The sequence below is a fragment of the Fulmarus glacialis genome, unplaced genomic scaffold, assembly GCF_000690835.1.
Source record: "Fulmarus glacialis isolate BGI_N327 unplaced genomic scaffold, ASM69083v1 scaffold43148, whole genome shotgun sequence".
Taxonomy (NCBI): domain Eukaryota; kingdom Metazoa; phylum Chordata; class Aves; order Procellariiformes; family Procellariidae; genus Fulmarus; species Fulmarus glacialis.
This window is the reverse complement of record NW_009229669.1, coordinates 2,799-17,524: the sequence shown is the minus strand read 5'-3', so window position 1 is coordinate 17,524 and position 14,726 is coordinate 2,799. Positions and strand designations below refer to the sequence as shown.

Below are 14,726 nucleotides of genomic sequence, written 5' to 3'. Positions count from 1 at the left end.
CTGAATTAAATTTGCCTGATCGCTCAGTATAGTAGTCCCTCTGGTAAGGATCCAACTCCAGTAAAGTTAATGGCAGCTGTCCAGTTTAATTTACTGAGAGCTGGATCAGAGTAATTTCCTATTTCATGTTATCTGATGAAGGACTTGATTACAATTTTTCCAGCATGCGGATATGGCCTCCTATGTTTATATCTTTCTGTGTCTAGAAACAGATTTCCCAGAAACAGGGAAATTTTGCCTTTTCTCCTTCAGCTTAGCCTATGATTATTTAAGCAGTCAAAGCAGAAGAGTTTAATTTCTTGCTTCTTTCTGCCTGTGATTAAAAAGTATTTGCAACTTAACTAAGAGAGTACACTTTTCTTCAACAAAACCCTTTTCTGTGAAGTAAAATCACATTCTGTAGTTGTTGTTACCTACTCTGGATAGACTTTGGGTTTCTGGATTTGATAACAGTACTTCCAGAACAGTAATCTGCTTGCATTTCCTGAGACTTACGAGATTTTTTTTTTTCTTACTCCTCTAATAAAAACAATGATGATGATAATAAAAATAATGTATTATGAGAGAATCCACTGTGGCAGTTTCAGTGAATTTCAGCTTTAGTGACTTTTGGTTAGGCATTGCTAGGTGCTTCAGATTTCCCTGTTTTATTGTATTCTGGGTAATCCTTTGGTTGTCTTGTTTAGTTTTTCCATATTTCTGAATATTGTTGTTATTATTAATTACTATTATTTTGAAGGCATACTTTCTGCCTGAGATCACAATTTTATCTTCCCATAATCATTACATCCCTTTTATAATTATGAGTTTATGATAAGTGTATGAAAAAAGTGGTTGATGCTTCTCATTTTACCTAATGTAAGGTCTTTGACAGAATCATAAATGTATTTATTACAGTGTGCTTTGGTATTTCTGTAGCAGCTTGTACTGTCCAGCTATCCTTTGATGAGAATGCAAATGTAGGGGCAGCTGCAGTCAGTGAAAAAGCAGAAAAAAATAGTTCCTGAAGAAGACATGCTGCCTGTGGGCCAGTGGAAGCCATATATCCTCTGGTACTACTCCCACCTGAACATGGTATTTTGAGCTAGCATGAGGTTATTAACCGTAAAATCTGCTTGACTCAAAAAAGTATTAGGTTAATGTAGTGCCAGCTTTTCAGCAATTATATTTCTTCAGCATTTACAGCATTGTTGGTTCAGCCTTTATTTTTCCAAGTTATTATTCATTTACTAGATATTTCAATCTGTGCTGTTTATAAAATATACTATATGATGATAATATTTCATAGACATCAAATGACCAAACTATTACATACCAAACGATCTGCCAGAGACATTTTAAAAACATATATGTTTTGTTTTGAATTTCTTGCTGCTTTTATTTAGTGATTCATAATTGACCAATATAAACTACTCAATTAGTTGAATAAATAAACAATTGAGATTTGGAAACCTTTAGCCATTCTTTGCATTCATAGCATTTCCCAACTGAAAATTAAACACTGAAGTGTTATTTTATTTTTTTCATAACATTGTCGCTATATTAACCAGTAATAGTTGTCCTCAGAAATATTCCAAACTAGATTTGTATACCCACTGGAAACCAAACACTGAAAGTAATCCCAGAGTTGTATTATCAACTGCTATACTTCAGTTATACATAAACAGGACATGAGAGATCTGAGAATCATATCAGGTGATGTAATGCGTACCAGTAACATCTTGAAAGAGGGACATTTTGTGGCCATTTTTAAAGAGGAATTAGGAAAATTGGTTCATTCAATTCATCCGAACAGGGTGAGCCTGGTTCAAGGTGATCAAGTCAGATCTCCAGACTTCTGTTATCTGACTTATTTCTTCATTTTTAGGGATCAAAAATACTTAGCAACATGAGTAACATCATCTCTTAAACTGGTAGCACAGTTTTCAAAGGGAATATTGAGTTAGATGAAGTTATTTACAGAATTGAGTATTGTTAGAAGTATTCTCAAGACACAGCCCTACAAAAATATTTGTGCTGAAAGCAAACTTGAATAACTTTTCCATCTGAGGTATAGTGCCATTCAATTACTTGGAATTACCCACATTCTTTCATTTTATCAGTTATTTGCAGGATCAGATCTTGACTTGGTCTTTTTAAGTCTAGTAGGCACTGTATTACAAGTGTTAATATTTATTGTTTTCCTGGGCTTTCAATTCTGTATTTAAAAAAGCAGCAGAGGGCGCTGAGCCCACCGGCACAGCCCGGTATGGATCTCTTCCTCCCTGCTCTGGATTTCCCCGTCCAGGGATTTCCCACTCCACCTCGAGGAGAGCCTTTATAAAGAGCGCGCTGGCTCTGTTCTAATAAACTGTTGTAGAGCAGTAGGATCTCACTGCGCTTCTTCACAGAAAATAGAAAGCAAGGCTTTTGAATTTACTTTTTTTACCTAGTAACAGCAATTACAAAAATGTTAAAACAGATGGGAAGAACAAGCCAAGCTGTGCTATTAATTTTGTGTGTGTTAATGACTGGTAAGTTGGGGGGGGTTGTTTTCTTTATTTGTTTTTAATTTTGTTAAGTGTAAACTGACCTACAATTTACTATTTGATCTTTATTTCTCTTTGTTCCAGTTGCTTTTACATTTCAGTGAATACAACTGTCAATTAAGTAGTTCTGTTAAAATGTCAGGAAGCTTTCTTTGACGTTTACTTTGAGCTTTTCTGTACTCTGCAATGACACAGTCATTTTCTTATGGAGTTTGCTAAAAGACAGTCTAGGAGACAACTGCAATATATCACTGCATGTTTGATTTTTACTGTCATCCCTGACAGTATCAGTCAAGCTTGGTACTAAATATCCAGTTGAAAGCGATTCTGCAGTTGTCCTTGCTATGTTACTTACCCTCCCTTCCTTCAAATGTTAAAAAGTTTTAGAACCAGATCCACCTGACAAAAAAAGTTGTATTGTGCCAATGTGTTTATTTTCACTGACAGCATTGGGTTTATGCCATTTTATACATGAGAACTGTCTGTTAGAGTCATCTGAGTCTGTGTTATCTTTGACAAAAATAGCAATGTTTATGGGGTATTTTGGAGACGTAAACCACTGTATGAGCTTTATTAGTTTAACCTCCATACAACTGTAAAGTAAACTTGCAAAGTAATGACCTCGTGTCACAGTGCAACCTGAGAAGAAATGGGAAAATAAATGTTGAGAATGCTGCTGAGTTTATGTATGTTCTCCCTATTATAGTTAAAGCTTTTGAAATGGAGATTATACCTGCTAACAGAATTGTTGCACAGATTGGAGAAACACTCATACTCACATGCAATACTACTGGCTGTGCATCACCAAGTTTTTCCTGGAGAACCCAGATGGACAACCCCCTTGGAGGAACAGTGAACAACCATAGGACATACTCTACCTTGACTATGAATCCAGTTAGCATTGTGAATTCTCATGATTATCTGTGTACTGTCTTGTGTGGTGAGAAAGAGAAAAAAGAGAAGAGTATCAAAGTTGAACTTTATTGTAAGTAAAAATGTAAAATTCTCTTTAAGTAGTATACATTTGTAAAAAATCAGTAATTGTTTTTAGATATCATGGTTGGTAGTTAACTGATAATGCTAGGATAATGAGTCTGCTGTAGCTCAACATATATTTCCTTGTTAGATTCCCTTATCTGTCTATTCAGGACTTTTTCTCAGCCTCTTTCTGCTTAGCTTTCTGCACTGAAGGTAGTACCTATTGATCTTATTTATTCTTATTCTTGGTAATACCTGAAAGCCAAAACACAGAGTCCCCAAAACATTCGTAGTGCTGGAAAAAAAAAATAACAACCAATGTGGTTGAGATGGATGTATTTGGGAAACCTGCAAGTGCAGAGCACCTAAATCAAAACCTTTGCAGTTTGAGGGGAATGATTCAGATGTCTAAGCCTACCAGCACAGAAAATAGGATACCACCAATGTATGGATTGCTCTGGATGCTTATACTTAGGCAGCTGTATCACTGGTGCCTTGCTGGATCTTATTAGATCATTTGTGATCATATTTCAACAATTTACAAATATAATTCCTGTTAGTCTATGAACTGCTTATAAAAGACCTGTATGTCTTCATGTCAAGATATGTCTTGTAATAAAGTTGACATAATGTCATGTTCTGAACGCCTCTAAACTCAAGATGTTTGATGTCTGGATCTTGCTCCTGTGTTGACCCCAGAGCTCATCTCTGCTAGACTAAAGAAAAGGATTTTGTTCTTTTAGCTTTCCCCAGTGATCCTATCATTGAGATCAGCCCATCCTTAGTTGCTGGAGAACCAATCACTGTCATCTGTAAAATTCCTGATGTGTATCCTTCTGATCACCTGGAAGTACTCTTAAAGAAAGAAGAACATGTTCTTCATGAGGAGAATTTTTATGAAGATGACAGCACAAATACAGAGACCAAAACTGTGACATATTCATTTAATCCCACGGCTGAAGATATTGGGAAAGAGATTACCTGTGTGGCCAAGTTACCAATTGCTAATATGGACTTTGAACCCAAAGAAAGAGTAACTTCTCAGAAGCTGAATGCAAACTGTAAGTATTTTTATTCTAGGGCTTTCACACCAACTACTCTTTAATGATAAGTTTCATGGAATGGGTTTACAAAGTGTGTGCTATAAATAATTTATAATCTGCACTTCTTATCTATATTATTTTTGGAGATAATCTATTGTATTCAGTTGAATTCTGCTGTATTCAGTAACAGTCATCGAGTCATTAAATACCCACTGTTGTTCATGACAGAATTTAGGCAATGCATTGGTAACTCCTCTCTCACTCTCTTACCTTGAGACTGGTGCTCAGTCAGAAAGTAAAGACCAAAAGAAAAATGGCAGCATGCAGATAAACAATTGTTTTTAAAATTGCCATTGTATGCTTAGCAGTTCCAAGTTTGTACTCCTAAACAATAGGGAGACAAATGTAAGAGTTAAAAAAAAAAAAGATTGTACACATTTTGTCTGGATTAGCTTTCAAAGCTGCAAGCTAAATGTCTTATTAAGTCTGGAAAAATTGTTCCACTGTATTACTGGAATACACATTATTCATTTTCTCTTGGTATTGTGTGAAATGTACTTCTAAAGAAGCTACTGTTAAAGATGTGCATGTCATTCTTCATTAACTTAATGACCTTATCTCTCTTTTGTTCTCTTCCAGTTGGTCCACAAAATACTATCATTACTGCATCTCCAGGCAACTCGCCAATGGAAGGAGACCCTCTAAAACTCACTTGTGTGACTGAGAGTAATCCACCACCACAAATAGTTTGGAGAAAACAACTGGCTGATGAAAGTGTTCAGCATCTGATGGAAAACAATGTCCTTTCTATTCCCTATGCCCGTTTCACTGATTCGGGACTGTACATCTGTGAAGTAATTAATCTGGTAACTAACAAAACAGAGAAAGCAACTATGGACATTGTTATACAAGGTACAAGTCTGCTTGAATTTAACTTGTATCATCCAGCTGCCTATTGGGTTGGAGGATGCTGAAACACTGAAAATTAGGAAATTATGGGGCCTTCTTTGTTATGTACTCAGGATTTAGCTTTCAATTTACTGCTGCTCTTCATGGCTAGTGCTTTTCATTTCTATGCTTTATTTTCAGCTAATTCTCTCTTTACTGCTGTTGTACATGCATACCTCTGTACATTTCCTGCAATGCAACACTCAAAAGTGATAAAAGAATCTGAGAAAGTGGCGGTGTAGGGGACACTGTTATTTCCTTGAAATGCTATTGTACATAGCAATTTCACAGGGACATCACAGTCTCCTTCTTTGAACTAGTAGTTTTAGTCATTAGTAGTAAATATTGTAGTCATTTAATAGTAAAACTATTTTGGACATTATTGTTATTATTATTACTATTACTGCTACTGTTTCAATAGAGCCAAAAGTCTCAGATGGAGCCTGGGACCAAAACCAAAATGAACAGATCCTTGGGCGAGCAATTTCTGCTTTCTTAAAACCCTCTCTGTCCTTAGTACTTTTCCATTAGTATAACAGCCTTTTCTTTTGTCATGCAGGTGCTCCAAACATTGCGGAACTCTCCATTAAGCCTTCTACAACAGTTCAAGAAGGAGAAAATGTTTCCATACAATGTTCTGCTGAGAGTAACCCTCCTCCTAAGATTATTTTAAGGAGAAAATCTGACAGTGCAGACATGGGGCCTTACAGCGAGGGGAGAATTCTCCTTCTTCCATCTGTGACATTCCTAAATGGAGGAGACTATGAATGTGTAGCAGAAAATAAATTTGGGAAAAGTAAAAGTGAAATAACACTTAATGTGGAATGTAAGTATGTATAATGTTTTCCCAATCATTTAAAAAGAATTAGTTAATTCTCCACTTACTTCAGTGATAAATGTAAACATCAAACTAAACAAAACCCTGTGAGTACAAAAAAATCAGCATAGTCCTCTGCTCTTCCCCAAAGAAAGGAGCAGTGCTGATGAGCAAAACAAAGACACGAAATTTTTAATGTAATGACAGTCTTAAGTCAGGATCTGAATGAGCGAGAAACTGATCTACCTTCTGAACATCCTTGGTTAGAAGTACTTGGTTAGTACCTTTAGGCTATGGCGGGTTTATATGGAAGCTCTGATACTGTGCTTTACTTATTCTGAGAATGAAAAAGAAATTACCTTTGGGAGGTTGACAACCTGCCATCTAGTAGGACATGTTGGATCCATCTCTAAAAAATCCAGTGGTGATTAACTACAGGATTCTTCCTTTCAGATGGACCAAAAAGTACAATGATCTCTGTTATCCCTGCTGCTGCTGTTAAAGAAGGAGAAACTGTGACAATGAAATGTACTAGTTCTGGTAATCCAGCTCCAGTGATCTCTTGGAAGAAAAAGAAGGCCACTGGGGAGTGTGAGAAAATTTTTAAAGATGCGACTTTAACTATACAGAACATAAAAAGTCAAGATGTGGGGCTTTATGAATGTGAAGCTTATAACCAATTTGGCAAAGAAGAAAAAGGTGTGAAATTACTTGTTCAAGGTTAGTAGAACAAGACTGAACACAAGTTTTTTGGTTTATGTATTTTAGATCCAGATCTTATTCTGTGAAGGGCCGGGGAATTCATTCTTTGATGTCAATGGAGTTGAAAGGTAGCCCTAATGTCATTAAGTCATTTAGGAAGCTTTAAACAATGAAGGGTGAAATCTGCCTTAGCACAGATAGCTTATGCAAAGTTCTCATGTCAGCTGACCTTCCGTCACTCCTTCCAATTGAAAAATCTATGCATGAGGCAAAGAAGCTATGTACTGCCTATATTTTCCTCCAAACAGGTCTCAGTGGAGGATTCAGATACTCGCATACAAAAGATTCAAAGATATGCTGAAACTTCTCTGTGGAGGGACTGTATTACAGCCCCTTGGCTCTCCTTTAAGTTACGACTCTGTATCCTGTTCTCGCAAGCTGCATTTAAGCTATACCAAATGCTGATTCCTCAACCTACATGCAGTGATAGCAAAGTTCTATTTTCAGTAGTAAGCAGGCTTCTCTGCTTTAGCCCTGCTGCTTCTGTTTATTGCATGGCAACAGTGTATTGCTTAGGGATCACTTCTGCCACTAATCCATCTCTCTTCCTTATTCTTTACTATTTTTGTAGTTGCACCAAAAAATACACTTTCAGTTTTTCCTTCAAGTGCAGTGATACAAGGAGAAAGCGTTACCATCTCTTGCACATCTGCGGATGTTACATCTGTTCAGAGTACTCTGTGAAAGAAAATAGGTGATGGGATCACAACCCTTGAAACAGTAGATGGCAAATATACCATAGACAGGGCTCAGCTAAAGGATGCAGGAACATATGAATGCATATCATTAATGAACTGGGAGAGCAGTCTCAGCACGTAGTACTTCATGTCAAAGGTTAGTTAAAATAACTACCATACAGAGTTAATATTCAGATTTGTTTTAGACAGAATGACATCTTCACTTCAATTCCGTTAAGAATGAATTGTCTTTAAAAAAACTGAGATGAACTGCACAGGTTCTTGTCCTAAGTGGCAGGATCTTAGTGCTAATGAAAACTGTCCAAAACGGCAGATGCACAAAATAATTGCTGCTTCAAAATTTTTCATAGTTCCACTTCCACCTTTGACAACAGGATGTAAAATTGTGGAACCTAGTGAAAAAAGTATTGTTCTAGGACTCCTTCCGTTGCCTTTTCTATTTCTCTTCTGTTGAAAGAGGACATCAACCTCTGGGTCTATTGGTCTGTGTCCTTTCATGAACTCGAATAAATAGTGAATTTAAAATAAGAAAAGAAGAGAAGGCTCCATATAATGTAAAAGGTATGCAACATACTCCATCAGCTGATAAAATGTTCCTTCTGTCAGCTGCTGTTGACTGCAGTGTGTGAAGGATAGCTAGTGACAGAGTAGTGTCTAAAGCTATGTGCTTGAATATTATAGTGAATCCATTAACTGGATTAGTACTTTGTGTGTACAAGCTGCTGATACCTCATGAGTTTTTTGCTTCTGTTTGTTGCTAAATCCTACCTTGCATTTCTTTTCTTTTCAGTTCCTCCCCAAAATATTACTGTTTTAGTATATCCATCAGAAAATGTTAAAGAAGGAGAAAATGTCACTATTACATGTAGCACATACAGTAACCCACCATCACAGATGGTCCTGAAAAAAGTCCATCAGGAGAAAGAAATTATTCTGCCATCAGTGAATGGAACCTTTATACTCTACAATGTCACCAAAAATGATACAGGCAGATATTTGCTTGATGTTTTCAATGAGGTTGGAAACAACATCAAAGTGATTGAGATAGCTGTTGTAGGTAGGTAGATCTATTGCCTTAAACTTATTTTGTTCGTACTTTCTAATGAATTTTGTGTCAAGGTGAGAACAACTAGTTCATGGCTGATACTTGTGCAACAGTACTGCAGTTAAATTAAAAAAAAAAAAAAAATCAAACCAAATAATAGAACAGCTGTTGAGAATAAGCTGGTTTTAACCTCCTTTCAGTGTGGATGTTATTGTCTCTCTTGGGTTGGTGCAGTAGCTTTAAGGATAGGGCCAGAAAAGGTGGATCCTGGCCACATTTCTGTCCACATGCGTGAACAGTGAGACTAATCCAGAGAAAGTTCTGCTTCACAAAAAGATCTAAAGATTGGGCTTTTTAAACATGGTCTTCTCCTGAAGCATTTTTTTCCAGGAGGTAGAAATATCCCCAAATGTTTCCTGGGTAAAATACGTGATATTCTTCTTGTATTCTTCATGAACTCCATGGTATTCTTCATTGTAGATTATATCAAATGGGTTTGAATTTGCACAGCAAATTCAAAACCAAGATAGTGGTTAGGAATTAAAGTGTGTAATATGGAGTTACTAAAGAAAAAAGCATAAGGAAAACGTTTTGAAGTGTGCTTGTGCATGAAAACAGAAATAGTGTTCCAAATGAAGGTCATTAATAATACTGCTTTTGCAGAAATATATATGTATCTGTTTCAATCAGTTTTTACACCACTTTTTTCTCCTTTTGTCTCCATCTTCAGGAAGATTGGAAAAACCAGATCAAATGATACCATTGATTATTGCATTCTCCTGTGTAACAGCAATAGTAGTACCTGTAGTTGCAATTTTGATCTACGTGTCAAGAAAAGCAAAGATAAATGGATCCTACAGTCTTGTAAAAGCACTCAGGCTGAAAGTGTGATCGCATGAATATAAGTCTAAGTTCATAATAAGCAATGTTATTTATTGTTGTGACTGGTTCTACTCTTCTATAGCATATGGTAACAAACAAGTGACTTAAGAACACTGCCATGTGATAGCAAATGGATTTTTTTTCATGTTTTAAGTTTAAATTAAAAGGAAAGCTAGCATCCTGTCCTAGAAATTGGTAAATCACTTCTGTGTTGAAGCATGCTGAACAAAGAGTTCCTTGGAGAACTAGGTTTGTACATAGTGTATAATTTGTGTTATAAATATGTTCAACTGAGTATCAGTTTGTAAAATTGCAGTCTTACTGCAACTGTACAGAGAAATGTTGTTAATTCAAAGATATAAATCAGCATTACTTGAGCTGATCAGATGATAATATTTTATTTTGTATTACTTCACAGAGTGAATGTTTTAATATAATTTGTCTGCTTGTGGTAATGTTTGGAAAATGTTGTCTTTTCACTCATATTGCCATAAACTCTGTACCTTCAATGAAGTTACACCATCACTGGGCTATGCATTTCTAATTAATTTGAATTAATTTAAGATCTCAGGGCTCATTTGTGAAACATTTTATTTTAAATATTATTCAGAAAGCGTCTGGGTTTATAGTCTAGTTAGTTTTAGGACAGCTGAGGTATTTTTGTAGGATTTAGTCATTCTCAAATCAACGTCAGAATTCTGTTATTTTGTGATGAGCCAAATCAGACCCTTCATTTAGAATATAAGCTGCCAATAAATATGCTTTATAGATTTCCACTGCAAAATAAAACTACTAGTAGGTTTCTTTGACTAGATCCCCCTAGTGATATCTTGCTTAAGATTATGTCAGAATAGACATTCCTGTGGAAGGAACCAGTGAAAACTATCATCCTTAGCAACAGCAGATGCGAGTGTCATGGGAAGCCCTAACTGTAAAAGCACAAGCAAGGCAGGCAGCAACATAAAGGCATAGGCAAGGGGGAGAGGCAAAATCTGTGCAGCCTCAGCAATGGTGGTTGAGTTATTTCCTGAAGAAATGCCCTTCCCAAGCTGCTCACTGTAGAAAACTAAACCACTTGCCTGACAACTTTCCTTTTAATAGGCAACCAGTGCCTGCATGCTTCGCCCTGGTTAGCACCTTTTTTCACCGCACGCTCTTTCCAGTGTTGGCAAAATGGCTGTGAAAATAGTGGGCTTTCTGTGCAGAGGCAAAGTTGAGGGGGAAGGAGAGGTGGAGTTTGATGGTATTCTCTCTTACATCCCTTCCCCTGGCTAGCAGTGCTGCTTTGGCTCATCTGGTTGGTGATGTTCAGCACCGAAGGCAAGGTTGTGGGAGGTGCAGGCACTGTGGCTGAGATATTGAAGTGCATCTAGTCTCAGCAGCCCTGAGCTACTGTGTTAGGCACAGGAAGGTGGGCTTGGCTCCTCCAAACTTGCACGCACGAGGTCAAGCACAGGGTCAAACAGATATATGTGAAAAGAGTTTCTTTACATTATACAAAAGGTAACAACTGCCCCAACAGCAATACAAACGCAGATGTCTCTTGGTAGCTAGCTGTGGGATGAGGCAGTGGTGCAGATCTCACATATATTTTTCATAGCATGTTCAGCAGTGTTTTGTGCACAGTAAACCAGTGCATGCAGGGTCCTGTGCTTATCCACAGTTGGAAAGTGAGGCTTGGAAAGTGGGGGTGTAACAGAAAAATGGGAAAGCAGTGTGGACTTGGCTTGGAGGAATGTGAGCATGTAGTAGGAGGGTGAAGAAAAGATTGAAGACAGAGGAGGAGGAGAGCTTTGACAGGCCCATAACATAAATTCCTTGGAGGTGGTGCCAGGCAGATTTATTCCGAATAATGTCAGGCGTGTCTCAGTGCTGTCTTGTGAACAAACCAGAAAGCATGATTTTTCCACTGTGCAAAACCTTGGTGCACACACATTTTGCCTACTGGGTATAGTTCTGGTATCTGAATTGCAAGAAGGATAGTTAGAAAAGATACAGAGAAGGAGGACTGGAAAACAGGAAAAATGAAAATGCCTAGGACTTTCCAATTTGGAGAGAGAATTCTGAAAGAGGAGGGGATGTTACTGATGTTTTCCAAGTTGTGAAGGGGGTTGATAACAAACAACAGATGCCGAACTGCTGTTTGCTAAATCATGCAATGCCAGAACTGCAGGGCACGCAAACTAAGGAGAGAGCGGTTTAACAAAAATAATAGAAAGTACTTCTTTATACAGTGAATGGTGAACCAGTGGAAGGTGCTGCAGAAGGTTGTGGAGGACAACAGTATCAATTGGCTCAAAAGAGGAATGGAAAAAATAATGGACTAAAGATCCATAAACAAATACTAAAGGGAATAGGCAGAAATGTACTGTATAACATCCCTAATCCAATGGCCACTGATGCTGAGCAGTCCTCAAGGAATATACTGCAGAAAGTGGCCAGGTTTGCATGCGCTTCTGAAATAGCGTCTCCCACTGTTGGAGACATACTGGGGTAGCTGGATCACTGATGAGACCCAGTAGGTATGTCTTGCCTTCTTATGCCTTCTCTGAGAGTTTTGGGCCAGGCCTACTTGGAGAAGGGGCTTAGCAGTTCCTGTGCTGTTTTTTCCTCTTCCATAGCCCCTTAGAAGGAATAAAAAGAGGAAAGATGAGTGGGAGAGAAATGAGTCATCTTGCAACAGCGCTTTGGTGCTTGTGTAGTCTTTCCTGGAAATTCCTCCACAGGTTCCCGGTATCCTCTCTGCTGTTGGTTTCACCAGTATTTGTGATACAGATACAGACCTTAATATCTACATGGCTTGTCTGCCCTCTCAGGATCTCCATTAAGTCATTTAAGTCAATATGTGATTTCAGCAGGGCCAGTTTTTCATCCAGAAACACTAAGTGAATAGATAGAGCTCATAGTGCTTATTTTAGGAAAGGCTGCTCTTGTGTGGGCAGCAAGCTTCCCCTCAGTGAAATCATAAAGAAGGACCTTGCCAGGGGATCTCCTCCCCTACTGCCTGATCCTTGGTATTTTCCGGGACGCCTAATGATTTGAGCAGAAGCTTGTCTTATGGAGGTTAATAGTCCACAGTCAAATAACTGCTCTTTTTGTTGAAAATTTCAGAAGGAATATTGTTTTTCCTTGCACTATTTCTCATCAAGTAAAATGTAGAGCCTCCGCCCTGGCAAAAAGACATGAACAGCAGCTCCAGCCCAGCAAGCGCTTTCAGAAGGGGTCAGAGCCGCCTGGAGGTCTAGGTAAGAGTCCCTGCCCTGCCCAGACTAAGAAGGTGGTCTGTAGAGCAAAGGGCTGCTCAGGTTTTCTCTACAAAGTCACCTCACAGGTTTTAGAGTTGGTTTTTCCCCTGCCTGGGCTTGTGCTCAAGTACACCTGTTGCCCTTGTGTCCTCGGAGCAGTGGTTTATCCCAGCAATACCATGGGGCAATGCTAAATACTAATGCTAAAATGAGCCTGGATTTTAAAGGGTGACTGCCAAATTTCACTCCCCACAGCTAGTTCAGGATGTGCTCTTCCTTAAAATGTAAAGCTCAAACAGGAGAAGATACGTTTTTTAAACTTCCCCTAGAATGCTTTCAAATTATTTTGTAGGTATACTGAAGGGAACAGTTAACATATCCTGTGACAGAGGTGCTGTTATCTGTTGGAGATAACGACTGGAGGCCCTGTGTTTGCAGGGACAGTCCCCCCGGTTTCAGGGAGGGCCTGACCATGATGTTCAAGGCCAAATGATGATATGGTATCTCTGGCTGTGGCAGGCCATTCAGCTTCGTCGATTTGCTGTTGTGCTGGACCAGGTAACTTCTCTAAGCAGAGCATGTCCCCCTGTAAGGAATCTGATTTTAACTGGAAATTCCTCACAAATAGAGGAATTACCTTTGTCCTTGGTAATTAGCTGTGCCCTTTCTGTTTTATGTGCATGGCCTACTTCCTAGTCCAATTTGTCTGACCTTTTACGCCTTTCTCCCCACAAGGTAATTGCATACTGTAATCAAGCCGTCTCTTATTTCTTTGATAAACTAAACAGATTGAGCTGTTGTAAGCTTACCTTTCTCTATAAGGTGTTTTCTACAGTGGTAAATAATCCTTGTGGTCTTTTCTAAATCCCCTGCAGCACTTCAACATTACCTTTAACATGTGGCAAAAGATCTGTATATGGTCCTTCAGTGCTATTTCTGCCCTTGCCAGAGGTGATTTTGCTTCTTTACTCCTCCTCTGTGCAGCTCTGCTTCCATAAACAGCCTTTTTTACATTTGCCATTTTTTTGTCAGAGAATCACTGCAGGGAATAAAGAATAAGTCAATTCCTTATTCCCATTACAGTTTCTCCATCCTTTGTAGGATACAGCCCCTCAGAGCTGTTCTTTGTACATTTTTTTGAAACAGAAAGCTATGTGATACAAAGTCAAATGCCTCATGAGTCCAAATACCTTAAATCTAATTTGTCTGATAATGCTTACATTCCATAAAACCATGCTGACTGGCACTAATTATGTTTTCTATCCTTTAATCCCTGTATCAGCTTTTCCCATTATTTATAACTTTGTTGTACAAACCAGTCTGAATTTTACCCAGACCATTCAGCTCACCAGTTAAAAACTGACGGAGATTTTGACACTACTTTATACTTAGTTTGAAGGCCACTTCACATCTAAAAAAGAAATGAGAGAAGCTGTTATATCAGGGAAATTACGTCTCTGGTTCTGTTGTCTGTTGTGCAGCTCAACAGCCTTTAAACTTCACAATCTTTTGGGGTCCACATGCTATATATCCTGCCTGTGTTAACTGAACCAGAAAGGAGCATATGAGGAAACCAGAATGATTTTACTGCTCTTTGCTGTGCTTAATTGTAAAAACCAGAATGTTGTGACCTAATGCTGTTGATTTCTTCTCTTAAATATTTTACCTTTCATATGAATGAGAGGCAGATATGGGACATCTGCTCTCAGCAGTTGAAAGAAATGGTGCCATAGCTGTTGAATGAATTCATGTTCCCAACACAGATGTCATGTCTTGAACA

At 38.2% G+C, this 14,726-nt stretch overlaps 1 protein-coding gene across 1 annotated transcript; it reads left to right on the top strand.

Moving 5' to 3' along the window:
- Window positions 1-2,352: 2,352 nt before the first annotated feature.
- On the top strand, window positions 2,353-9,813 carry LOC104081268 (vascular cell adhesion protein 1-like). Its single transcript, XM_009583937.1, is given in 11 exon segments — window positions 2,353-2,513; window positions 3,235-3,513; window positions 4,250-4,567; window positions 5,189-5,461; window positions 6,057-6,323; window positions 6,768-7,034; window positions 7,648-7,719; window positions 7,771-7,860; window positions 7,863-7,910; window positions 8,592-8,831; window positions 9,550-9,813. Coding segments are annotated over 11 exon segments (2,022 nt in total). The 5' UTR covers window positions 2,353-2,506; the 3' UTR covers window positions 9,711-9,813.
- Window positions 9,814-14,726: the final 4,913 nt, after the last annotated feature.